Raw genomic sequence first — 26,797 nt, forward strand, 5'->3', positions numbered from 1 at the left:
CTGAAAATCCGCAGAAATCGGATTTCCTAAACGCACCATCATCCATCAATGCGGGTGAAAAAACATTAGACAAGTCGCGGCGAGCGGATAGATGACGTAAGGTAAGGTAAGTTTTTTAGTTTTACTTTGTTTTTTTTGTAATGAGCAAATCGTGTTAAAGCTTGGTTCCCACTGTGGTTTAACTGGAGTTTAAATATAAAGTCTATAATATTTCAAATGTGTCCTAAAAATTATATTGATTTATATAAGTTGAGATTTATTGGCTGCTTTTCCTGAACAAAAGGCGACGATAAAACATAGTAAAATCTAATTTCATAATCCTAATAAGACAAATTAATAAAGGGCTTTTTAAATATACCTCATGTCCACTCAACTGCCATTGGTAAAAAATTAATTAAATTTCTTGCAATTAATTCTTGAAACAATCTTCAAAATTCTTTACCCTTTAAAATCTCTAATAAAAATACCATTGAAATGAAAACAATCCTTCATAAACATTTCATAAACTCTTATAAAAGCTAATTACATTTTTAAATTGCACCTGCTTTCTTTTCTCTTCATTTTTGCTTTGTGGTTTGATGCTAACAGTTTTTGACCGACAGTCCCTCTAAATTAAAATTAATATGTGTGATTACTTTGCACAAATGCTTTCATATGACCCTGTGTTGTTTTGTGGTTTTGTGCCATGTCATGTTTTTCCAGGTAGCAATCACACTTTTCAAGCTTTTGCCTTGTGGTGGTTATCCCTCCATTAGGTAATTTTGATAAGTTATTATTGTATTTATACTATCTAATGGAAAAAAAATTAAATAAATAACTAATAACTAACTCTACCCGACGGAATGAATACCAAGGCATTAGTGATTTCTTCCCTTGCGTTGCCTGCTGCGTTTCTATCTTTGTCCCTGTGTCATTTATCAAAAATCACTAGATAAGATTTTCTTGTACCAAACTTAGTTGTTTGTCTGCCATTTTTTTGTTTCTTTTTTGCTCAACCTAAAAATGTGCAAAATGTGTCCTAAAATCTCATTTTGCATTTTTCAGCACTTTTGAACTTTAAACTACAATATCAAAATTTTTTGATCCTGGGTTTATTTTATCTGTGGTTTAATATGTTTTGTGCCGAAAATTTGAAAACACAAACACGTTCGCATTTAACTTTAAAATCTTCTTTTAAACCTATTTAAAACACACATAAACCACAGTGGGAGCCGCGATCAAAATCAATTTAACAGTTTTCAATGAACTTTATGATTAACGTCAAAGTTTCCACTGCAAATCACTAATTGGACCTAATTGGTGATTTTTCCAATTGTAGGTAAGTTAAGTTAAGCTAGCTAGATCTGTTTTTTTAAATTATATATAGTCACCAACACTGCACATGTCAAGATTGCTTCGAATTTTTTAAGAAAAAGGTGTGGTGTTAACTATTTCAGTGCATCATGTAAGGCTTCTGCTGGGAGAAACTTTGCCATTGGAAGCCCTGTGAATCCGAAGCCGACCTAAAGCAAAAATTAGGGATTGAATTACTCTTCTTTGTTTTTAATGAGTTCATGTCCCAACAAAGTATAAATTGTGTCATATATTGTTTGTTAAAAATCCAGAAAACTTATCCCACAAAGCTTAACAATTTCAGTTACTTGGTATTTCTATTTAGACATACAGCTAGACATGTTTCGTGTGAAATTAACTAACCTATCAAAGGTTTGTTCACCAAAACTTTTGCAACCCCCTGCTGTATTGTGTCGGTGTCCATCAATTTTGTTAAGAGAAAACATATATACCAAGGCTGGTACATTGAGAGACATTCCAAATATCAATAAAGACCAAAATAGTAAAGATACCATTGTATTACAGTACTTGAAGGTATATTATGGAATTTTATTTTGGACATTATACAGTCTTAAATTTACACTTCTATATAATATTATTACTCACAATATGCAACTATCAGAAAAATGGTAGCTGCAGTTGTTATTTGAATTTTTTCATGGGCCATCAACTTGTTTGTTTATAATATACAATATTTTCATCTGCAGGATATTTATTTTTATTGCAGAAAAATGATTACATGCATCGTAAAGCAATTAGGAGACTGATGAGGCAATCAAGGCAATGGCTGAAAAATAAAGATTTAAATGCATTAAAGTCTCCTTTGATAAACTGTAAGTTTTTCTTAGGTGTTTTATAAGAACAATTTTGTAGGAACAAAGGTGAGTAAAAATGGCTTTATAATAACAAAAGAATCAAGGAAAGGTTGAAATTTTATTTTTTCTTCGTGAAAAAAAAAACACATTTAGCAAGGCAAATTTTTCTGCGGAATCAATTGTTTTGACTTTGTGAAAACTTGTGTATTGGATTTTGCATCAAAAATATTTGAAAAAAAATTGTTTATAAATATAAAAAAAATTAAAAAAAGAAAAATTTCAGTTTGAGCATGGCAAAAATGATTTTGTGTGTTGAATTTAAAAATTATGTCAAGTAACTCATAAAAATCAGATTCACTTTGTAGCTTTGCTTTGGTCATCACATGATCCTGAAAAGAAATATAACAAACCATATAGAGATGTTGAAGAGGATGATGAGAGAGGTTAAAATTATTTTTGTGTACTTATAAATTTGTTTGATAAAATACAAGTTTGTTAATATGAAATATAAAACAGAAGCATAGCAGACTGGATCGCTGAGTAGAGCAGCCATGGCTCCAAAAACCTTATTATTGATCTTGTGTGTTTAGGCTTATCTAAGAGTGAGATTCTTGAAATATTTATCTTCAGCGTCAGCCCCCTTCCTCCCTTTTCAAAAAAAACAAACTAAGATGCCTACTGTGACCTTTTGAGATCATGAAACACTGTAAATCCCAATTATTTCCTATTTAACATGAATAGTTTTCAATATTCAAATAGACATAACCTTTTAAACTTTATTTTCAGACTAATTTATAATGCTTCTTTTCAAACAAAAAACGGAGTTTGTTTGATTGTAGTGTACCTACTGTTTCCTTCAATAGTAAAATTATGTTTTATTCGCACATTTTATACTTAACTAGAAAAATCAGAGCTACCCGGTGATGACCCCGAAAAGTCTGGTTTTGCAAATTTGGTTCGTGTTATGATATTTACATCGTTAATAGCATTTTCGTTAGTCGCGAGTTATCAGGATAACATACCGGAAACATCATGGTCGCTTTTCCTAAGGTTAATGCTGCAAACAGGGGAAGTTGAAAAATTAGAAGTATCATCACACCGCGATAAAGTCTATGTGTACCTAGCAAATGGTGCCATTATAAATGGTAAAGAAGTATTTGGTTACGGCCCACATTATTCATTCTCGATTAACAACATACACTCGTTTGAAGAGAAATTGAAAACAGCACAACTAGAACTTGGTATAAAGCCAAATGAATTCATCCCAATAAAGTACAATCCTCTTGACACAGAATTAATGTATGTACCTACCTACAAGATTTCAAAGCCTTTGCTGTTGTTTGTTTGTTTGTTTGTTTGTTTTTGTTCTTGTTACTGTAGTTGCTTTTGATGACATCTAAACATCTATATTTATTTACTAGGTCAACAATTTTCAATGTAGCTGTCATAATCGGATTATTTGGTCTTGTTTCTTATTTTGCATTTGGTCGAAGGTCTGGTATGTCTGGAATTGGTGGGAATCCTTTTGTAAGTGTAATATTGAGAATTTGTTTTTGTTTGATATGAAAATAACGTATTTTTTGTGGACAGGAATGTATTCAAAGCAGCATTATTATATATAAAGATGGTGCTCTATTTATTAAATTATGTGAACAATGATGTGATGTGTTTTCCTATCGTTCATTTTATTATTTAGACTAGTCATACACGTGCTAAAGCTCTGATTATTCAACCAGGCTCAAAAAAAGGCATCAAGTATGTCGATTTTAGTTTTTCTGCTTTTTTTTTACTTTATTTTGTTACAAAAGGCTGTTGTATAATACAGTTTTTGTTAGCAGACTTGTTCGGTTAAGCAAGGCAGTTTTTACACTATTATGGCTGTGTTTTATATTTTAAAGGAATCAACTTTTTCCAGCTTTTAAACCTCGAATTGGCATTACTGGAAAAAACTCAACTTTAGATGATTTTTGTTTAGTTTACCTTTCGTTTAAAACCTTATAATCTCCGTGAAAAATATGTATTCTTTTTTTTCTTTATTCAGATTTGCTGAAGTTGCTGGCATGCATGAAGCGAAGGAGGAAGTTCGAGAATTTGTTGATTACTTGCAGTATCCTACAAGGTTCAAAGAGTTGGGTGCAAGGATTCCTAAGGTACTTTTTTGTTTCCATTGAAGTGACAGTTGCTGTGATGGAAAGAAAAGAGAGCCAAAATATCAGTAGCGACTTAAAAAGTTACCAATAACAGTATTAATAGGATGTCCACTCTGTGACGAACTCTCAGGAATTTATAAATTATTGTCAAAATTTCCGAACCAGGGAATGCCAGCAATTTCTTTGCTGTGGTCAACCAGAACTATTTTTTATTTTCTTAAAAATTGACAAAAATAAAATTTCATTTCGTTTTAACTGTTACGTCAGTATGATTAGAATTTTAAAAAGTAAGAAAATGTCAAGTATTTTAGCAGAATCATACGAAGTTAAGATGATGTATGTAACGTTTTAATGTTTAGTCAAGTCTTAGGGTAAGCCTCCTAAAAATCCTAAAAAAATAAAATCCTCCTAAATAATCCTAAAATATCCTAAAATTTCCTGATTTTTAGCAAATACTCCTAAAAAATCTCCTAAATTTTTTAGAAAACTATTTATGAAACTTTATTTGTATAATGGATTTTTTTATGGAATATAAGTCAGAAATATTTATATTCTGCATCAGTTATATACTGGAAGCTATAGCGTAGTACAGGGTGACGTTTTTTTAAACTGCTGCTCGTGACAAAAACCTTTAGGAAAAGATATATCTCAAAAATGCAAATCTTTGTTTTTATTTTGAATTTTTAGGGAGCACTTCTCTGTGGACCACCAGGCACTGGTAAAACGTTACTTGCAAAAGCTGTTGCTACTGAGTCTGCTGTACCGTTTCTTTCCATGGCCGGATCAGATTTTGTTGAGATGTTCTCAGGTGATCCTGTTGTTTTATTTTTTCAGTACATGTTCTTGAAATTCAGTTTAATTTTAATTTATGGGAGATCAAGAAAAATAACTTTTGCGAATGATCTTTTAACTTATTCGAGATATATAGATGTTGATTATAATTCTTTTAAGGAGATCCTATAAAATAATATAATGTTAGTAATCAAATTTGTAATTAAATTTTCATGAACCACTTCTGCTTTGACGAGAATTTCTTGTTTTATTTCTAAAGGTGTTGGCTCGGCACGTGTGCGCGATTTATTTGCGCAAGCAAGAAAGAGAGCGCCGTGTATTGTTTACATTGATGAAATAGACGCCATTGGAAGATCGCGTCGATCATCGTAAGTTTGAGAATATTTATTTGGTGCCAATTTATTTCTGTTTTGTATGTCCTTCAGATCATTTGCGTGGGCTGGGGATTCCTGAAATGTTCTATTTGGCTGCTTTTTCTAGGTTTTAGGACAATTCCCCCTTGGAAAACTCCCACCAAGTCCTGACACCAATTTCTGTTATAACAGTTTAACTTTGATATTGAGAAGTATAGATCCTCCATTATTTCTGAATTTTTTGGCAACAAAGTCTGGTAAAATTTCTCTTTTCTGTAAAACTTTCAAAAATTATCCTCAATTATCTCGATTTTATAGTGACAACCATGCAAAAACTTTGGTTCTGTTGAAAAGAAAGGCTTAACCCAAACATAGATTTTTTCTCCTTTAAAATTTTAATTTCATGCGCTTCTCACATTGGCATATTATATCTTTCAACTTTGTTGGTGTTACCTTTTCAAGTTATTGTTTTTCCATTCTAATAATTGCTTCTGTTTGTCAAACTAAATAAAGTAAAATATATTCGTGTTGATATATGACACTGAGACAAATTTTTATATCTTCTTCGCCTATAGATCATCAGTTGGAGGGAACAGTGAACAAGAAAACACTTTAAATCAGCTCCTCGTTGAAATGGATGGTACGTACGTTATTAATTCCATTTCCATCTTTGTTATTTTTATTACAAGCATAATAAATTAATTGTCTAAACCAAAGATCCATATAATAAAGGAAGGGGTTTAATGACCGTATTTTTTAATTAACTGACTGGTAACTTTGTGGTAAAGGGTTTTCTTCTTCAAAAGGTTGCGGGTTTGATTCTTACCTGAGTCATTCCAGAGACTAAAAGTGTAAATCAATTTTTTCTAGTTAGAATATAACATAAGAAACAGGACGGTGGCCTGCAGGAGCGGTTCTTATGCTAGTATGACTTTCGTAGCTCAAATGGGAGCTCTAAATGCACTAGGACTCTTTTCGCAGAAAAATTATTAATAACGGTACCAATAGAATAAACGAATGAATGAATTAGTGAATGAATGTGTCTAACTTGTTTTTATTTTAAGTTACGTTAAATTTCTCAGGTATGAACACAATAGAAGGTGTTGTGATGTTAGCATCCACAAACAGACCAGATATTCTCGACCAGGTAGAACCGACATTTATTTTGTTCTTTAAATTTTTTTACGTTTCCTTTTTGCACAAGTTTAAGTGTGTTTAGATAAGACATGTACTAAAAGTTTCTTCTTGGTACAATAGGAATGCAGCTCTGTTTTTTGGCCAGCACAAACACATTTTCTTAGGGCTTTTATAGTGGTTTTCCTGGTGAAAATGGGAACAGGATAACATATTTTTAAATATTTGACCTTTGTACGCTTAGATATTTAGCACTGTCATTTTCGTGTATTTTTTACATGACTTCATTGCGTACCTAGTCATTCTTGTGGCTGTGTGCGTTAGAACCTTCAAGTATCGCAAAAATTGCAGTAAAGAATCTTAAAACGCCAGCCTTTCTAATTCACGTCGGTACACAGCAAATGCCGAGGTGAATGACGAGGTGATTTGCAAAAAAATTAGGTCACGTCGGCAAAATTGTGCTGAGGCGAGTTTTTTTCCGAAGTATATAGAATCCTTTAATTGGTTTGAATCTATCGTAAATATATACTGATTATATCTGCGATAGAGAGTATTCCTTAACTGCAAGAATTAATAAAGATCATAAAGTGGTTGCTAAGCATTTTTCTTATTTAACCTAAAGAGAATTAAAGTAGTTTTAATGTGAACAAGCTGGCTTGGAAAAGAAAAAGGCTTGAATCAAAGGCAATTTGCCGGCGTAAGACACCGAAATTAAAGTTCATGTCACTGTTTTTGCTGACGTGAAATTGTGGATTGCCGACGTGAATCAAATCAACGAAAATTTATTTATTCTTTTGCTGACGTGAGTTGGCTAAATGTCCACGCGAAACAGTATAATTAATTTGATTTAGAAAGGCTGAAACGCCCAAAAATAGCAAAAGATACCTTTGAAGCCTGTTATCAAAAGATTTTTTTACCACACACTGCCTGTAATATTTGCTTTATATCTTTGATGCAGGCTAATAATATTTTCTTGTGACGTGAATTTTTTTAGGCCTTGATGCGTCCAGGAAGGTTCGATCGTACCATAACCATCGATTTGCCTACATTACCGGAACGACAAAGCATATTTGAAATTTACTTAAAAAAGCTCAAACTCGAAGATTCTATTCGCTCCTACTCCAAAAGCCTTGCTGAGCTTACTCCTGGTAAAAGTGGTACGTAACCTTGGCAACCATTTAATACTAAATACTTTAATGACTATTTTATAAGGTTGGGTTGCATTCCCGTATTATTAGTTTCAACACGCCATTTTTTTTAATAAGGATGTCTTTTTATTTTATTGCTACAGGTGCTGACATTGCAAATATATGCAACGAGGCTGCGCTTCATGCTGCGCGCCTGAACGAAAATGCAGTGGACGACAAAAATTTCGACTACGCGATTGAACGTGTCATTGCGGGTAAGTTTTTTGTTATTTCGTTTTGAAGTGTCATTCCAGCAAAAACTGGTGAAAAGCCTACCATGAGCGTACTGATCGCGCGTATTATTCTTACTAATGAAAGAAAATATATTAAACATTTCTCCGCAAAGAATAAGAAATTTTCGCGGGTCAAAAATTTGTGAAATCCGTCGTGCAGGCATCTCTTTTATTAATACCTGTGTTTTGTCGATTCAAAATGGTCGCACTTAGCTGTATATCTGACCTCCCTGCCCCCCAGCAGAGTAATACATTATACTGATAGTTGGTACCTCGCTCTAACAGTCTAAAAAAATGCACGCAATATGTACGACGTGCGGAAATCTAAGGACTGGCGACCCCGTGAATTTTACCACGGAAATTGTTACAGTTACAGAAACGAAATAAACCGTATTTATTCGCGTTATGATATTTCTTCCTAATTATGCGGTTAGGTATCAAGAAAAATTCGAATCCATTAAATCCTGAAGAAAGGCGAACTGTAGCTTACCACGAAGCGGGGCATACCGTCGTTAATTGGATGTTAAAACATACGGAACCTGTACTAAAGGTAGCCCTTTTTTTGCCTCGCTTAGTGTGATTACTATGATCGTGCTAATGTTTTGGACATGGAAGAAGTTTTGATTTGTGGTTGTTGTCAGTCTGGTGCTTGTGCTAAATTTAATTGAGAATATTTGCCTTTACCTCGCTATGAATTCATGACAATTTACAACCTTAACCTTTCACTATAACTTTCGACTTGATTAGCTTTTTTGTTTTGCGTAATGACAACTTTAATAAACTGACGTGCTGAGTTCTTCTTCGTAGGTTTCCATTGTTCCACGGACATCGACACCACTTGGATATTCTCGAAAGTTCCCACTGGACATCAAGCTCCACACCAACGAACAGGTAAGAAGCGTATAAGACCAAGTTTTCCAATACTTATCCTTTGGAGTTTGTGTTTAATAGCAATCATTTAGGGAAGGGATTTTTGCGAGTTGAAACTGAAAGGCATATTTTGCGAAAGAAATCGCGAATCGGAAACTATTTAATTTCGCGCAATTTATTTATGCAAATTAGGACGAAATTCGCGAAAATCTCAACCCGCGATAATATCTTCACCTAAGGTGTATTTGCAAGTTGTTTCAAATACATTGACCTGTTTTGTTTACTAACATTACTCGTGTCATCGCATTTTACGCGTTTTTTTAATTAAATGCTATAATAACTATCCAGCATACAATCAAGAAAAGATGTAACTGAGACAAGCTGAGATCTTATGTAAGGACACTGGCCTCTACCTATTTGCAGAGATAGAATAAACAAAAGCTAGTAAAAATAAGCTATGAGACTTGTTGCTTATAACTTCTCTTTAAACTTCTCTTTGTTGGCTGATCTGATTTTCAGTCTTAAATGTAAATGAATTGACTTTTTAAAGTTCGTGATTAAAAAATTGGAGCACCACACTGTTTTTGTAGCAGCGATGTGAATTTCTTAATAATTTTGTTACTTTTAGCTGTTCGATATGATGTGCGCTTCATTGGGTGGGCGTGTCGCTGAGGCGATAATATTCAACCGAGTTACGACAGGTAAGCATTCGAGAACAATGTCGTGCTAACGGCAGAACGAAATATTTATGCACGAAGTGGAAAATGCGATATAACTGTTTTACTGATTCGGTTCTCCCTTCCAGCTGATTAAATTATAACTTTATGCTAAGGATGCACGAAACACGACTACCAACGTTTGAAATACCTGCTTCATTTCTAAGATAATATCCACAAGCAATGATTTAGGCCTTTTTATATTAAACTCACGCGCTTTGAACTTCTCAATGTTCACTTGTCAATGTGTACAGTGAACGTAGAATCTTAGATTATTTGGTTAGATCCGATACCGCAAACTGTAAGTCTGCTGACGTCAGTGCTATTTTTTCTATTTCCAGGACCATTCGCGGGTTATCGCGCTAGTTGTTTTATAATGCGCGTATAGCAAAAAGTACGACTAGCGCATTGTCAACGCTCCTTACTAGCTCTATACAGATGTCAAAGCAGAAATCTCGCAACCTTCCGGCTGTGGGCGATGCTGTATTGCCATATCATGAAATGACTAAAATTATGCGCGCGACTGTAGTGTCTTAATATTTTTGGGATGGTGTATTTTATAGGTGCTGAAGATGACTTAAAGATGGTAACTAACATGGCGTATCAACAGGTAGGTTTAACTGCTGTTTGGCTCTTTAATCAAACTTGTTATGTTAAAACTTAACAGTTTCGCATTTTTAGATCGTCACATTCGGTATGAATCCACGCATAGGTCCGATTTCATTACCGTTACGAAAGCCAGGAGAAATGTCCAAGAAACCATACAGCGACAAAATGGCGAACTTAATTGATGAGGTATGTGTACCAACTTCGAACCCATACCCTGTAACGTTTGTAATTTTGAAAAAGTGAGTGTTGAGTCAGCAATAATAAGTCAGCCTTGTTTACAACTATTTTCTTACATTTGAATATTTTCTTGCAATTTGCTTTTGTCTATATTTTTGTTTCTTTTAACTATGATTTAAATAGCGAGATAAGATATAGTGTTTTGTAAAAATGTTGTTTTTCTGTTTCACGAGCATTTTTTTCCTCACAGGAAGCAAGCTCGTTGATTGCAAAAGCACACGTTGTCGCCAAAGAACTTCTGTTGGAACATCGAGACAAACTTGAAAAGGTAAATGAGGAATAACAAAACTTTTAAGCGCGTGTTATTTTTGACAGAATTATTCCTACCTTAAGGAAAGAATATTTTGCAAAACGAAATTTTCTCAATTAAGAGGCTTGAAATAAAATATTTGCGATTAGAATTTTTTTTATGTGCGGTAATTATTTAGAACTTGTATGAGGGAAAAGTATCTTAATTTTGCATTTGGATTATTTTACAATGAAAGTGATACAAGTATTTCTCCTCAAATTTTGCCTTCTTTTGAGGAACTTATTTTGCAAAACTTATTATTGCGAACAAGGGGCAAAATGGCAAGAATTAGTTCCGCAATAAGTTCTATCGCAAACACTTCTTCTCTTGAAGTAGATCCAATTAAAGGTCCATAAACTACCGATATCTGATCCGTGTGACGCCCAAGTCTGATGCTGTATTTTAGGTTGCAGAAGCCTTGCTGGATCATGAGGTTTTGGACCATGACGCGTTAGTAAAATTAATCGGCTCTCCACCGCATGGTGACAAAAGGGAGACATTTTATAAATACGCATTTCAACCCAGAGGTGCCACCGATGAAAATAACACTATTCCTGCTTAAGATTAAAAATAGTTTGTTCTGGTTGAGTGGTGGTTTTAACGGATCCAAACATATCTATGCGTCTCAAATGTTGGTATCATGGTTGTAATTTTGCGTTTGGACATGGTCATAGTTGCGAAAAGAACGGAAAATATTAGATCCTTATTATAGAAACGATGAATAATTTGTGAATAATATTTTAAAGTTAGAATATATTCTTACTTAAGCATCAAACTAAATATGTACCTGTTGTTTTTATAATATACACTTTAAAATACTATATACAGGTGTTTACGTGTACGGCATGTTATACTAGTATAGGCCATAGCCATTAGAAAAAAAATGGCGGTTACTGTCGCTGCTATTATTCTGCGCCTGGTAAAGCTGCTTTTAGGCTATTTACAAATGTATACTTGTTTCTTTTTTTTTTTGGCGCAACGAAAAGTGTTTTTTTTTTTTTTTTTTTTTTTTCAGAAGCATAAAGGAAAACCTTTTTTCTTCTTTTTCTATGTAAGAAACAAAGAGAATCAGTTTATATAAACTATCTTGTATGATAATTTTAGAAACGAGAAATCTAGCTGTTTTTAAGTCAACGCAGTATATATCGTTATATATTTTGTCAGGGATATAGTTTTTTTCTCAAAACTTACTCAATATCGTTGTCAGAATTTATTAACCTAAATTTTTTCTTCTAACATTATATCTTCGTTACGTTCAGCTGCGATTTGTCGTAAAAGTTCCTCATCTGGTCTTGATAATTGTTTAAAACGTTCTACAAGGGTACCTTCAGATTTGACCAACTTGAAAATTGCAATAATGGGAACCCAAGCCATGGAAAATAACGCCAGCATCCAACCAATAAATTCTCCAAATGCTGGGTACCTAGAAAAAACAATACTTTATTATTGAGTTGGTTACATCCGTATTAAGGTAAAATTAGTGCATAAGACTTCCAGTTATTCTAACTAGTACTTATTTTAAGTTTTTTCCTTTTCCTTTCTCATTTCTTGTTCTTATATCTTACCCTTGTTAATATCACTCAGTAATTTGAATTTCCGATTATCCATACCAATTACTTTCACGGGAACGCACTATAAACTGGAATTTTTTTTTGAGTAACTCTTTTTTGGTACGCTACACCATGTAGCGTATGATACAACTAAAGTCAGAGTCTTAGGTATTGGCAATTACTCAAAACTACCCCATTTCTACAAAAAACGTTATAGTCGGGAAAATTTTAGTAACTTTCGTTAGTATTTTCCTTAGAATTGGAACTTACAACCCAACGTATTTTTATCAAGGGAAATCATTCTGCAAAGTCTGGGCATGTTAAATTATAATATTTATGACGTCATCCAAAATTTTATAATGGTTCTATGATCTTCAAATAAGGATATTCAGATAGAATATCAAATTATCATGACAAAGCTGAAGTTTTTAGAGCAATATAATATTCTAGTTGGATTTTATTTAGGTTTGAAGAAAATAAATATTCTGAAAACGAGGCTATTCTTAGTAAGCTCGGCCATACGAAGGGTTTGACCGTAACTTTCAGCTCGCAATTGATTCACACCCCAAAGCAGCACTTAAATCTAAAATAAGAAAGATTTTAGTAGCCACTAAGATCGGTAAATCGTTGCATATAAAATAGATTTTATGCCTGAATTTTGTTCATTCGCAATCGTTTCTTTATAGAGTGGATTAACCATCTTATATCTTTTCTGACATCAGAAAGTGAGTAGCCCTGAGATTAAGGTTCTATGGAAAACGAAAATATACTTACTGATACGAGTTATAAGTGACTCCTTTCCATTGGATTAAACTGGACAAAAATATGGCAAAGATGATCGCAGGCGAAAAATATTTCCAACATAATTTCCACCATATTAAAGGTTTTCTACCCAGTATGACCTCTAAATCGCGTTCAAACCGATCTGCGCCATATCCATACGCCACAGCTATTACTTCGAAAAATGCCAAAAACAGCAACGATACGCCCCCTGATTGCCAGTTGAAAAGATTCAAAACGTACATGCCGCCCTGTGGAAAAAAACACAGCTGATTAGTTTACATTGCAGGAAGAACAGAGTTAGAGCAAAACTTTGCATCTCGTTGTTGACTGAAAAAATAGAAATAAATTTTAATAATAATGTATTTTATATTCCTTGTTTCACCTCACGCTCAATTATTTTGGCGCATATTAATTTTCGTCCAATAGCAATATTACCCCTTTCAAAATACTTGTGATGTAACAGAATTATATGAAAAAATTGCTTTTTGAAAATGATTTTTGTTTCTCAAAAAAAGTATATTTTTGCCTGAGTTAATTTTAGGTAAAATATTTTGCGCGTCATTTCTGTACTAAATTTGGTGCAATAACGAAAATTTGCGTGAAAAATATTACAAATTGGGTATTTTTTAAAATAAATACAAATCTGTTGTTGTTGTTTTTTTCTATGAAGATAGCTCCTATAACCACACTTTGTAACCAACAAGACGTCCTGATGACTCCCTGAGTAGTTATCACTGAGTGTTCATCACTCTCATGAAAACAAAAATCGCCCTGAAAGCGAGGTGGTTCGATATAAACTGAGAAACAGTTTGGATGGGAGAATTAGCTACATACAACCTCGATCCCAGGACCTATTGTCTCTTTTTGCTTATCGGACAGCGAAACGAATAAAACCTTTTTCGTCAGACCTATTAATAAGCGTAGCGCCGATGAGAGACAAAAAACCTGGAAACGAGCTACATAGTGAGTTTTTAAATGTTATTGAAATATATACAAGTTATGTAATTACCTGCATCACCATGGAGATACCAAACAAACACGCCAAAATGCAAACTGCCAATGTAAACCAGACCTTCTTCTTCCCTAAAATTTTATATTCGTCCACAAACCCAATGATGACGGCTTCCAACATTGCGAACTGCGTGTCAAGTCCAATTGTAAGGATCATGAAGAAAAATAGAATCCCCCATAGCGGAGAGATAGGCATGTTTGATAATCCTTCTGGGTACACCACAAAAACCAATCCGGGGCCTAAAAATATGGTACTGTTATACTGTTGAACTGTCGAATACATTAACATAACTTATGTGGCACGTAAAACAGGTCTGGACACGAACGGAGAAGTAAGATGTTTTTTTAACAGAGAAGAGAGAAGAAAGACGTTTTTTTGCAATGTTTATATTTTAGTTAAAGAATTTATTAACATTAAGTGGCAATAAGAGCAAAAAATAGAGCTTTATACACAACGTCCCCAGGGCCTAAGAAGTACGCGGCCTTCTGTTTGTTTAAAATTCAAAAGGACCTAACGACAAGGTTGCATAAAAGCAAAGCATACTTGATCACTACAAACCCCCACTTAATCAGATTACAACCCAATAATGCTGAAAAATATCTTTCACAATTCGGATCTTCTCTCCCGAAGATTAGGCTTTTAAGACACAACTTTAAGTTCTTACGGTGAAGCTCTCATTTTTGCTTTCGGTACGCTACGCCATTAATTGCAAAAGACCAATATGAAATTATCTCCTATAAAATAACAAATAGCTTACCTGATGTTGCAACCTGCTCGATGTCCATTCCAGTTTTGTAAGCCATGTTTCCTAGAACACAAAATACGACAAGTCCAGCGAACACACTTGTGAAGCAGTTTACCAGCGACAGTGCCACTGCGTCTCTAACCAAGAAAAAATGACATATTAATTTAGAAAAAAGAAATGTGTTTATGATGGAAGATTGAAAAGCAATGTAAGAATTCTTAGTAATTCTTTCTTCTTTAAAAAGGCCTAGTATAAACAAGTTTAAATTTCTGCTAAAAACTGATCCTCAATTTTATTTTATGACAATCAATCTCCCTGGGCGCTTCTTTGTCAGAGATGGTTTTAATGACGGGGAGAAGTGATAACTTACGCTTATTTATATTTTTTGCCTTGAGACGAATCGGATTAAACAGAAATGTATTAATTTAATTTTCCACTATTACCTTGGAATGGAACGGATCAGAAAGGAAATCACATTTTCGGTGAATTTTATTGGTTATTTTTTAAAAAAACATTGTCGCGAAAAGTTGACTACAATACAACTTTCACTTGGAAAGGAAATTTCAAAAAAAATATGTAAGTAAAAATCGCCTTAATTGGAAGCGTAGATGGGATTTAGTAAATGGCAAAGACCACCATCCAAAAATATTTTTAACATCACAAAACATTAATGTATGGAAACTGTTCCACATACCGTAAAATGCCGATGTCAAGCGCAGCAGATATTGATGCGCTTATCTGAGGGTGCGCTTATCCACAGGTGCACTTATAAACGAGTATAAAAAAATGCAGAAAAAAAAGAAAGAAAAATTTGTAGGACATGTGCCAGAAGCTTTGGCCAAGATTTTGTATCCAATGAGTGGCGAATTTTATGGATGAAAGCAGTCATTACTGAAAAGTGTCATTCTCCTGAAAGCCCTTGGGTCTCTGTAGGAGGGATTGAACTTATATATATGCTGCAAAAATTCATAAAAACTATATCCGTAACAAAATTAAAGAAGCAGAAAAAAATGTCGCATTTTAAGTGGACTGAATTTTTTAGAGCAATATAATATTCTGGTTGGATTTTAATTTAATTTGAAAAAGATAATTATTTTGAAAACGAGGCTATTCTTAGAAAGCTTGTCTTTATGAAGGGTTTGACACTAACTTTTAACTCGCATTTGGAGGCACTTAAGTAATGGAAATATTTACAAAATTAGGTAATTTTTTCTACCTTATTATTATTATTATTATTATTATTATTATTATTACTATTATTTACCCAGGATAGCCTCTTCAGTTCTTATTGGTACTGCTATCAACGAGGGTCCTGCGAAGGGGGTCCTAGCGCATTTAAAGCTCCCATTTGAGCTACGAAAGTCGTGGAAGCACAGCAATCGCTCAACTAGACAACCGCCTAAGATATCAATCCTATTCTCATGCTGAGCGCTAAGCAGAAAGGATAGATTCACACTTTTATAGTCTCTGGCATGACTCGGCCGGGGTTTGAACCCAAGACCTCCCGCACTGAAAGCGAACGCTCTACCACAAGGCTATCAGTCGGTTAGGGTTAGGGTTAGGGTTAGGGTTAGGGTTAGGGTTAAGGAACTTAGGGATGAGACTTATTTTTAGTATCGAACTCTTTGATTAAGTTTGGCATAATTAGGAAATTCGGGAAAAGGTCTATTTGACAGAAATCCCTTATAGAATGGAGTTTATTGGAGGGAAGTTAAGGTTATTTTTAGGTTTAAAAAACACAAAAAACCGATCTACCTGACAACGTTATTGTTAAATTTGTTATAACTTCCAAACGCGATGAGAGAGCCGAAGCCAATACCTAAGGAGTAGAAGATCTGTGTTGCTGCGGCTACCCACACTTCCGCATTTCCAAGTTTAAAAAAATCTGGTTTCAGATAATATTCTACCCCCAGACTAGCTCCATCCAACATGGCGCCTCTTACCAATAATATAAACATAACGATGTAAGGAAATGTTGCGGTGAAGTACACAACCTAAAAAGATAGTATGTATACTCAATTTATATATCATTTTTTAAAATAGTTTTTAAAAATAAACATTAAAAGTATTAAGCACACATTTTGTTTAGCTTTGAAATCTTTTTCGCGGCAATATACATCCAATCACAGCGTTCAAATGCAAATGATTGACATAAAGCCTTTGTTATGTATAAAACTCGTGCAAAGAAATTGATCAGTTCAATAGCTCATTGGCCCATTTTACACCGTCTTTTAAAATAGCGTTAATTTTAAAAGGTAGCTTAATTTTTAGACATATTTCGTGCGAGATTTACACCATGAACATTTCAGAAATAACGCAAGATTAAATTAGGTGAAGATTAGAGTCGATAAGAATAAAACCTTTAATTAAAATATACTTTACTGCGGTTAAACATTGAATGAAAAAAACACCGCTAAAATATAAAATATGGACAGCCACTATAATTCAAAAAACACTTTCTCTTTTAAAAACCCAATTCTTTTTACCAGGTTACTTTGCCTTTTCAACGAACTTGGGGCTCTGTCCTCGTGTAAGTTAAACACGAAACTACTGATTTGGACAGATTAATACACATAATCCACATCCACACAAAATTTAAATACAAAAGTTAAAACAACGTACTTTTCCTGACGACTTTATACCTTTGAATAAGCACAGAAAAACTAATGCCCATGCTACGATCAAACAGACAAATAATTCTGGACGAATCGTGCCACTATCGCTGAGCTCATCAGTGATTTGCAACACATGTCGTTCCCAGTACTCTTCGCTTGGTGATTTAAGCAGTAGTTTTGTTTTGTTACAAAGTGTCGTATTAATTATTCCACTGGATGCAGTTGTGGCCACATTTGTGAAGTTTATTGTATTTGTTATGTTAGATGTATTGTTGCTGGGTGGACAAGACCACTCAAACTCTAGATGAAATATTGAAACCTTACAGATAAAATGTCATATCATTCGTGAGAATAATTTTTTGGGGGGAAATTACGAAAGTCGGCAAATTTAACAAATATTTATTTTTAAGTATGCCATAAAATGTATTCCTTCTTGTAACATTATTGTATCGTAAAACCCCCAATAAGCCGATAGGCTTTTATTATTCATAGCATCTTATGGGCTTATATATGGAGGGGAGAGTTGGCTTATTGTCGAGGTTAAAATGAAATTAGCGCTTTCAACAGACGTGCAGGAAAATTCAAAGGATTGACAGGAAAAAGAACTTCATTTCAAGTACTCATCAAATATTCTTGATTTAAAGACTAGCGAAATTTCTGCGTTATAAGTAAACGAAAGAAGTAAATGAAGACATAATGAATGTGAATGCTTATTACGACTTTGATAAGCAAAAATAAGTTCGTGTATAATTCAACAATAGACCTATATAAGTTTTGTATTCAAGGGCTTGAAATTAATCGCTCGTTCTTGTTACGACATTAAACTTAGATACGTTTTCCTTAACGATTTTAATTGACCTTTCCTTGCTTTTATTTGTTGCTATATATTCTTTTTTATATCTTCTTTGCTATATATTCTTTTTTTTAGCTTATTTTGACATGCCTTTAAAAATTCGTCGCACGAATCTAACTCCACTATCCCTTGGGTTTTTTAAAAAACCTTCACAATCTCCACAATCTCCACTATCTCCACAATCCTCACAATGTCCCCAACAAAAAGGCGTGAGGTTTTCGTTCGTGTTTTCGTTCGATAAATGACGTCATACTGACTTATAACAAAAGGTCACAAAAATTAAAAAATATAAAATAAAAATGTTGGTCCTAATTATTAAGTCGTGTCTTGTTGACTTTAATTTTTAGGTTAAGCTGGTTTTCGATGATAATAGCTGTATGAGTCAGAGTTAACCCATAGATAACGCAATAAGAACAGACATGGTCATAACGTTTGATACTTGTATATAAGCTTATACTCACTCTATTTCTATTCACCTAGAACGAGTTGATAAAATCCTGTCTATAGTGCGCACATAATTACAGCACCGACTGGTTGGTATTGCTTTAGATAGCATGTCCGGGTAAAAACTTTGTAATTAGTAACGTTTTATGTCCTTTGCCCTTTAAACAGGTGCGCTCAAAATAAACATGTGACAACGTATGGGTTCAATTTGGTTCTTAGGGTTTCAACTTCGTTCCTATTTGTTTTTTAGGTGTTATTTTAAAAAATGGCCATGCGAATGAGTTTAGGGTTTAATTTTCTTTCACTCCTTGTAATAGTGATAGGGCCTATAGATGAAGTTGCTTTACAAAAAAACATACTCCGAAATCAAAAACAGAACACTGGTGAAAAAAGCTTGGAAAATTGAAGAAAAATATTTTTAGCAGTTCTTCGTTAAGTTAAAAGTTTACCTTTTCTAGTTCCTTGAACACATCTGTTTGTGTTCCACTCATTATTACAATATTTCCAGGGTACTTCTTTTCTCATGGAGGCATACATGTAATATAAAACCCATCCCACAATGACGTTGTAGTATACTGTACATAAAAATGCCACTGCTATCATCGCAAACCCAATTCCTAAAACAAAGTGTCGAGTCAACATAATCATAGCTTAGTGAGTGTAGCCTTAAGAATATTAAGCACATTTTTTAGTGATATAGAAGTGATTGTTAGAATTTTCGGAATGGTGCAACCTCGATCCTATTGCTTTAAAAGTGTTATGGTAACAGTAGTTTTTCATAAACTAACTGACCTTTTGTTTATACATGCTAAAGAATTTAGAAAAGCGAGCCCTAACTAAAGAAACATGTGCTGCGGTTGACTTTGCCCCCAAATATCGCAGTAAGAAAGAAAGCTTGAAAAGAAGCACGGTGACTCATAGCTGTGTGTAACCTCACTTGCGCAATTTGATAACCTGGGTCCTGATTTTACACCACTTAAATAGATAAAATAAAAAAAATTAAAATTATTTTTTACCTTTAGCAATTGGACAGGCAATGTTCCACGTGCTAACAGGTCCAAATCGAAAATACTGACCAAGCGCCAATTCCATCAAAAACAATGGCATTCCACACAGTAGTAACATAATAAAATATGGTATTAAAAACGCTCCTCCGCCGTTTTTGAAAGCCAAGTATGGAAATCTAAACGAACAGTCAAAACTCTTTAATTTAGATTAATGCTACTTTTCATGCGTGTTCTGTGTGGGAGGTGCTAACTGCAGCGAAGACTCCGACGTAAAATATAAAAACAGCATAAACACGGCAATTGTTCAAGTGACCAAGCTTTTAAGGTGTTTGTCAGTCTTATTCTTGTGATATGTGCCTAAACGTGATTTAGAATGCGTTATGTACAAACATCAAATTAAAAAGAATCTTGTCATCCAGACTGACTAGCTTGGTTCTGCTTTGTTAATTGATTTTAGCCAAACATTGGTTATAATTCTCAGTCCTGCGTAACAGACTCTCATAACAGACGACCCTCTAGTAATAGACTTTCACAGTAGTCCCTCGTAGAAGACTGTCGCAACAGACCCTCGCAACAGACGCTTATATCAGACTTTCGCAAATGACATTCGTAAAAGGCTGGCTCTCGTAACGGTTAATTTTAACTCTAAACCCAAGCATCTCAAAAATCCTCATCTTTTTTCCCATTCCATTCCAGCTTCTCTAACAAACCATAATAGATGTCACTATATAAGTTAAACTTGTAAAAAAATAAACATTTGCTATTTAATGTTATTCTTCACTTTTTCTCTAGAAAACCTTTGCAGATTTGTCTATTTTGTTGCTCTTACTAGACATAAAGCTTCTTTTCAGTTCTTCTAGCTTAACTATTTTGCTTGGATCGGTAGAGATGTAAGTTATTAAGGGGCTTTTAAGTTATTAAGGGGCTACCACTATATCCCAATTTCCTTTTTAAATTTTTTTCACACCTCTTTCTATAACAACTGCTTTTTGAAAATGTATTTTTTTCAGGTTTGCAGTAACAAATGATTCTGTTGATACTTAAAGTATAGAGTACCAGGCCTCGATTTCTAATTAATGATTTTCGATATTTTGAACTAACCACCTCCCATAAAACCATCTCCGCCTCCTTAAAGAAACACGTTAAATACTTGAAGAAGTTATTTAAATGCTCCGGTTACGGTGACTTTTTACATTAATAAACACAGACAACTCTTGGGCACATTTGTCGGTCCCCTATAAGGTATAAATTGGCGCGAAAAGCTAAGCCTCTACAAGTCGGTGCGATAACTCACCTCCACACGTTTCCAAGTCCAACACAGTACCCAACGCAAGTAAGAATAAACTCAATTTTGTTTCCCCATGTCTCTCTTTCTTCTGTTTGTTCCAACTTTTCCTCACCAACTTGTTTTTCTTTAATTAATATTTTATCTTCGCCATTTTGTGTTTTGGAAGCCATCTTTTCTTTGTTTTCTAAAAAGAGTATATATTTGTTGGGATTACAAAAATAAGGAACTAACCATAGAATAAAAGTGAGCTTAGATTAATTTAACTTAAGGGTATTTTTTATGCACTTTTAGTGGCAGCAGACTGCCATGAACTACAAATTTTCTCCAAATACAACGTCACATTGTCTTCACAATACCTATCTAGCGACTTAAAATTTCAACAATTATGTTAAATTATAACTTAAAAATACTAAATCTGTATTAATTTAATCTTATTAAAAACTTAACTTCAATCTATAACCCAATCACGGCAATAATAAAAAAAATCAACCTCACAAAAAGATTTGTTAAGCTGTTCATGTGTATAGAAACATAACAAAGCCTTGTTTGAGCAGCAAAACTCGTTAATGTGAGTGGAGCGATTACATATAATTTTTATTGAAATATCATATTTAATCTGATGCTTTAATTTCTTTAATGATGCACTCAGTACGCAACACAACTTAGTTTCCAGACCATTCTTTATACCGTTAAATAAAAAAAGACTTCCCACCAGCCTCGTTTCTAGGACTATTTTTGTACCGCACACGGTACGTTTTTGTTGTTAGGTAGAACTTTACTCGCAACACAACGCTACCCAGATCGTCATGTTTACCTACTATCAGAAAAAAATATAGTCTCAACGAATTGTTAATAATATAACACAGAAGCTCATTGGCGCTTAATATGGATAAAAGAGCCTGAGTAGAAGGTTGCAAGAAGTGAACTCTGGACTTTCTTTTAAAGACTCTTAACTGTTGTATGAATTTCGACGAGTTTCTGTTATAGCTGCATTTATTATGAGACATATGGTTGCCTGGGCTACGTAAAGAAAAAAAAACTTTTTTATGTCCCTATTTTGGCGCATGGGAAAAAACTTGATGTCTGTCCCTGCTAAGCTTATCTTTTTTGCCGGCCATAATCCATTCTTTCTGTTTTAAAATCCTTTTAAAATTCGAAATGAATTTTCGAAACGATTTTGTTTCGCTTCAGTGTATAATCATATTTTGCTGAAGTGGTAAAAAAACTGTTCGAGTTTGATTGTATTATTAAGTCACCGGAAACTTGATTCATTTATATTCTAACTTGAAAATTTGGAGATATGTCTCCCCTGCAAATCATTATGTTATATTTTTTTATAAGTGATACTTCTAGAAATTACTCTTTTATTATCAAAGTAATTTTGAATACTAATCCCTAATTGATACTAATTAATTTAATTAATCAATTCACGGTGAATTGATAAATAAGGAGAATTAATATGTCCCTGTTGTAGTTTTGTTGTTGTGTGCAGTGATTAAGTACTTGAGAAACTATCGGATAACTGAGGCGGTAAGGGCGGGTGGGGACGGAGTAAAACTGATCAGGGGAATAAATTCAAATGTAGGTATATTTATAAGTCCATAAAAAAAGTGTTTTTACTAGTTTAAAATTTTGGACAGGTGTGGATTTTGCAGACCAGAATATCACGAAAATCAACTTAGTATCCCCGTACAAACTATGAGAAATTTTGAAAGAAAATAACTGAATGGAGTTTAAATTTAAATATTAAATACCAAATGTACTTCCCCTTACTGAGATATAGTAGATAATTGCGATATTTTCATATCATAAAATATATACTGTCGTTCTCACAAATTTCTGTTCCTAGGATAAATTTTCAGGGGGGATGGGAGGGGTACCCCTTTATAAAACTGGTAATAAACCTTCTTACTGTTTAAATCAATTATTGTATGCAAGTAAAATTAGTACTTAAATTGTGTAGATAGCATCTATCTGGATCGTTTTATGCCAAAATTAATGCTTCTCCAAGGCAAACACCTATCTAAAGCGGATAAAATCTTTGGTCCTGAAAATGTTCGCTTTAAAGAGGTTCCACTGTTTATGCATGTAGTAAGTACTCGCAAATAAAACTATAGCATTTTTTTAATCAGGGAATATTTTTTTAAACAGAACGAGAATAATAGTACTTAATAATGATTAGACATATATTGTTTATTTTATATGTTAAGCTGCAAGCTAATATAGTTTAAGGTTTATAAATAGTATTTATAATATTTATGAGGTTGGGGATGAGGTTGTATTTAACAAATACAACCTCATCCCCGGGGCTGTTCTACACTTATGATATTCTGACGTCTCATCGGCTTAAATTAACGTGTTGTGTCAATGATCAACAGCGTCCCCTGCATAATATAAGGCTTTTCCCCGTACAAAAATTATGTTAGTCATTGCAGAAACTTAGAAAATTTAAAGTAAGCATATTAGATGAAGATTTCTACTCCACTCAGAAAAGCGATTAACAGCATATACATGCAAGGATTTATGGCTTCTAATACTTTAGCGGTTTATAATACAATTTTTTTAAAAAACAAACTTGCTTTTTAGTGTGGCTGCCATTTACCGGCTTGTGGAAACATATTAAAAGTATTTTTCTGTAACTGTTAGCTATACTTCCCTAGTCTAAAAATTTAGGCCATTTTTAAGAACACCGAAAAGTTTGAGTAAGCAACAAGAAACATCAACATGAGATTAACCTCTGAGCCGTATTATAAGATTCCCAGACTCCTGTGTGAGGTTACACTGATTAAGTTTGACCCATCACGTTTTTACATTCCGTGGTATGAATAGGGTCAAAATTGACTGAGAAAACAATTCTCTTCAAATAATAGTGCTTGGTAATAAACATATACTAAACATGTTTTTTACTCCAAACAGAACAGAACTTGTTTCGGTAAATTCAAATCACATTAAAGCTTGTTCTTTGCTTTCTGATATGGCGCAAAAAAGTATTACTACATATAACAGAAAGCGAAAAAGAAGCCCTTGAAACGAGATTGTGTAAATCCCAAAAAAGCCTGGGAAAGAAGTTGTCTTTTACCCTGACTATTTACTTAAGGCTGCTTTCCACTTAGTTGGATCAGACCGGATTGGACTGGATCGTATCGAATTTTTGGTCCACGCATGCGCAGATTGCGCACACTTTGGGTCTAGAACGATCCAAAATGGATCTGAAAAAAGTTGAAAAACATTCAACTTTTTCCGGATCGGTCTGGATCGATCCGGGTGGATCGATGTTTAAGCCAATGAAGAACGAGTATTTTTCTGGTCATGTGACTTTGAATTAATAAGGGCAGCTACTATAGTTCTTATCCGAAAAAACGTCTATCACGAGAGAGAGGGAATTCATTTGTTAAGTATTGAATAACCACGAAGAAATTTTGAACAGAATTTTAAATGGACGTGACAACAGTCTCATCGAATATTCAGCTTTCCAATTTGAACAGCCTGTACAAACTGCTATTCAAGAGAAGCAACAAGAGGAAGCAGCTTTAAATGATGCAGAAGTTAGAGAACAACTTGTTGACATTATTCAGGCATACCCAGTCCTATGGAACACAAGCCTGAGGTCTTCTCTGTATTTATTTTCTAATCAGCAAAGTAAGAAACAATGTACGAATATTCACGGCAGCCATATTTGTTTACATTGGATAAAAAAAGTATGCGTGCCAAGATCCTGTTTCGTGAGTGGAAATTCAGAAACGAAACGGACCGCAATCCAGTCCAATCCGGTCCGGTCCAATCCAACTAAGTGGAAAGCAGCCTTTAAAGGCTATTTTTCATCTAAATGTTCATGTCCCAGTCGACGCTCAATTTGCTCAATTTCCATTCCATCAAGATGGCGGCGTTTTCTAAATTTTTTTGGTTATTTAAAAAAGATGTCCGCCATGACAGAAACTTCAGAAGTCTTTTTGAATGTAGTTTACAAATTGATGATGGTTGTCGACGCATAATCAAAACTAACCTTTAACTGAATTTTCTATGTTTCGGCCAAATTAAGGGCCTGTGTTCTTATAAAATTGTTTTTACAAAACAAAAAGCTTGTACCCGCTATTGGAACCATCGAATGTGGCTGGATTGATTAGACAAATGGGTGCTTGTTTCTGGCGGGACATTCTACAATTTTACCTACGGAGCCAATCATAAGGTTGGAATAATAAAAATACAAAACTTACCTTTTTCTTTTGCTTCACTGTTTCGTGTTTTATTATACAATTCAAGTTTGAAAATCAACGTTCAAAATGACAACTTATTTATGCTGACATACATCATATTGCTACTTCGTCCTCAGGGTTCTTTAGGTTTTTCATAAAAAAGGAAGGACATAAGGAAGAAATTAAAAAACCCTGGGAACAAGGTTGATCATAACGATGTTTTAGCTTCCCATATTTGCGAACGTGATTTCTTTTGCGTCTGTACAAGCGGGGGTAAAGGTCATTGCGTGAGGGATGTATGTCACACGGGGAAATACTTTGTAACTTTTGATTATCATGCAAAAAAAAAATTGCAGAGTTGCACAAAGCATTAAATAAAGAAAAAAAACTTTCCCGACATTGAAATTTTAAAACAGAAATAAAATGTTGACTTTAAGATGGAATATTGCGAAAATATCCCCTCCTTTCAGCTAATCTGATCGTGAAAGTGAAAGATCTTAAGAGAGCATTTTTTTCCCCAAAATGTGATGGATTTCTCGACAGGGATAACATTCTGCCGAAGCGAAATACGAATTTCTAGGAAATATTCATTATCGACTCTCTGCGAGTGGATAAAAAAAAATCCAGTCTTGTATGCTATCGTTTATGGTGATCAATTTCTGGGATGTAAAATTTAATTGTTTTAACGTCAAAATTTGTGTATTTATAATTATTACAAAGCTATAGTGTTATGGTTTAGCGTTTTAACAAACAGAAAACAGAGAAGACATACCATCGCTTGCTTTTCCGTTTTCTATGACAAAAGGGACAGCTTTATCCGCCATGTTGAACTTCGTTCACTTTTTAATTTTTAGCCAAAGTTTCTTACATCTTTTTCAAAGTTTCTTTTAATGGAATGATGTTAAACGTGAAACGGATGTTTGTATTGCAGTTGTCAAATACCAATGTTTTGGACAATACCATAAAGTGAGTTGACGCCAAACTGTCACTTTTTAGACAGTTGTAAAAAAAATTTTTTTGTTTGTTTCTTTTACATAAAACTGAAAATTTACAAACAAACGTTACTTTCACTTTTTAACTTATATTTCTGAACGAACAACTTCCTTCCCAGGAACGTTTTGAAAGGTTTCCTGTTTCCTAAGATGCACAGGAATTTGGCTAGCCTGAGGTGTTCTTATTTTTTTACATGTTTAGCTTGAAATTATTCTTTTTTATATACTATAGCGCATTAAAAATTATTTGCAAGAAAAAGTTCCACAAAATCACAACAATTGAATCTGCGAAAGTTCTACCTCCAAATATCAGCTCTCAATTTTTTTCAGCAAAAAGAGAAAACCGGTAAAGTTTCAGCCTTCCTTTTGCTCAGCCTCGTCCCTAGGGCATCTTCTATCACATTTTATACGAAATATATCCTCTGGCTTTTGGGAAAGAATTTAACATTTGATCACGTAGGTTTATGAGCACAATGATTTTTTTTAATTACTATTTTTTGATTTTTTGATTTATTCTTGACCCCAAAGCTCTTTGAGATAATCATCGAATGCGGGGACGAGAATGTTTTTTTTTTTTTTTTTTTTTTTTAACTTACTC

The 26,797-nt window shown here is 33.9% G+C and overlaps 2 protein-coding genes across 5 annotated transcripts; one reads left to right on the plus strand and one right to left on the minus strand.

Annotated features, from left to right (window-relative positions):
• The first annotated feature begins 25 nt into the window (after positions 1-25).
• On the plus strand, positions 26-11,538 carry LOC130614533 (paraplegin-like). Of its 3 annotated transcripts, none has more exons than XM_057435957.1 (21): positions 26-106; positions 1,658-1,866; positions 2,060-2,165; positions 2,513-2,590; positions 3,050-3,446; positions 3,569-3,674; positions 3,844-3,902; positions 4,189-4,297; positions 4,985-5,105; positions 5,349-5,457; positions 6,018-6,082; positions 6,525-6,589; positions 7,571-7,733; positions 7,868-7,978; positions 8,431-8,546; positions 8,804-8,887; positions 9,495-9,567; positions 10,146-10,192; positions 10,264-10,377; positions 10,619-10,696; positions 11,124-11,538. In XM_057435957.1, the coding sequence occupies exons 2-21, from the start codon at positions 1,672-1,674 to the stop codon at positions 11,277-11,279; spliced, it is 2,352 nt and encodes a 783-aa protein (XP_057291940.1). In that variant the 5' UTR covers positions 26-106; positions 1,658-1,671; the 3' UTR covers positions 11,280-11,538. The 3 variants fall into 3 exon arrangements, with proteins under 3 accessions (XP_057291940.1, XP_057291941.1, XP_057291942.1); XM_057435958.1 differs by having other exon boundaries at positions 27-101; XM_057435959.1 differs by lacking the exon at positions 26-106 and adding an exon at positions 809-1,318.
• LOC130614535 (sodium- and chloride-dependent GABA transporter 1-like) lies at positions 11,456-26,151 on the minus strand. 2 transcript variants are annotated; one of them, XM_057435960.1, is made up of 10 exons: positions 25,980-26,151; positions 21,021-21,198; positions 19,736-19,902; positions 19,169-19,336; positions 17,430-17,722; positions 16,563-16,801; positions 14,820-14,944; positions 14,060-14,301; positions 13,042-13,298; positions 11,456-12,140 (listed from the first exon to the last, which is right to left on the minus strand). In XM_057435960.1, the coding sequence occupies exons 1-10, from the start codon at positions 26,029-26,031 to the stop codon at positions 11,936-11,938; spliced, it is 1,926 nt and encodes a 641-aa protein (XP_057291943.1). In that variant the 5' UTR covers positions 26,032-26,151; the 3' UTR covers positions 11,456-11,935. The 2 variants fall into 2 exon arrangements, with proteins under 2 accessions (XP_057291943.1, XP_057291944.1); XM_057435961.1 differs by lacking the exon at positions 25,980-26,151 and adding an exon at positions 25,229-25,423.
• Between the last annotated feature and the right edge of the window lie 646 nt (positions 26,152-26,797).

The sequence above is a fragment of the Hydractinia symbiolongicarpus genome, chromosome 11 (assembly GCF_029227915.1).
Source record: "Hydractinia symbiolongicarpus strain clone_291-10 chromosome 11, HSymV2.1, whole genome shotgun sequence".
Classification (NCBI taxonomy): domain Eukaryota; kingdom Metazoa; phylum Cnidaria; class Hydrozoa; order Anthoathecata; family Hydractiniidae; genus Hydractinia; species Hydractinia symbiolongicarpus.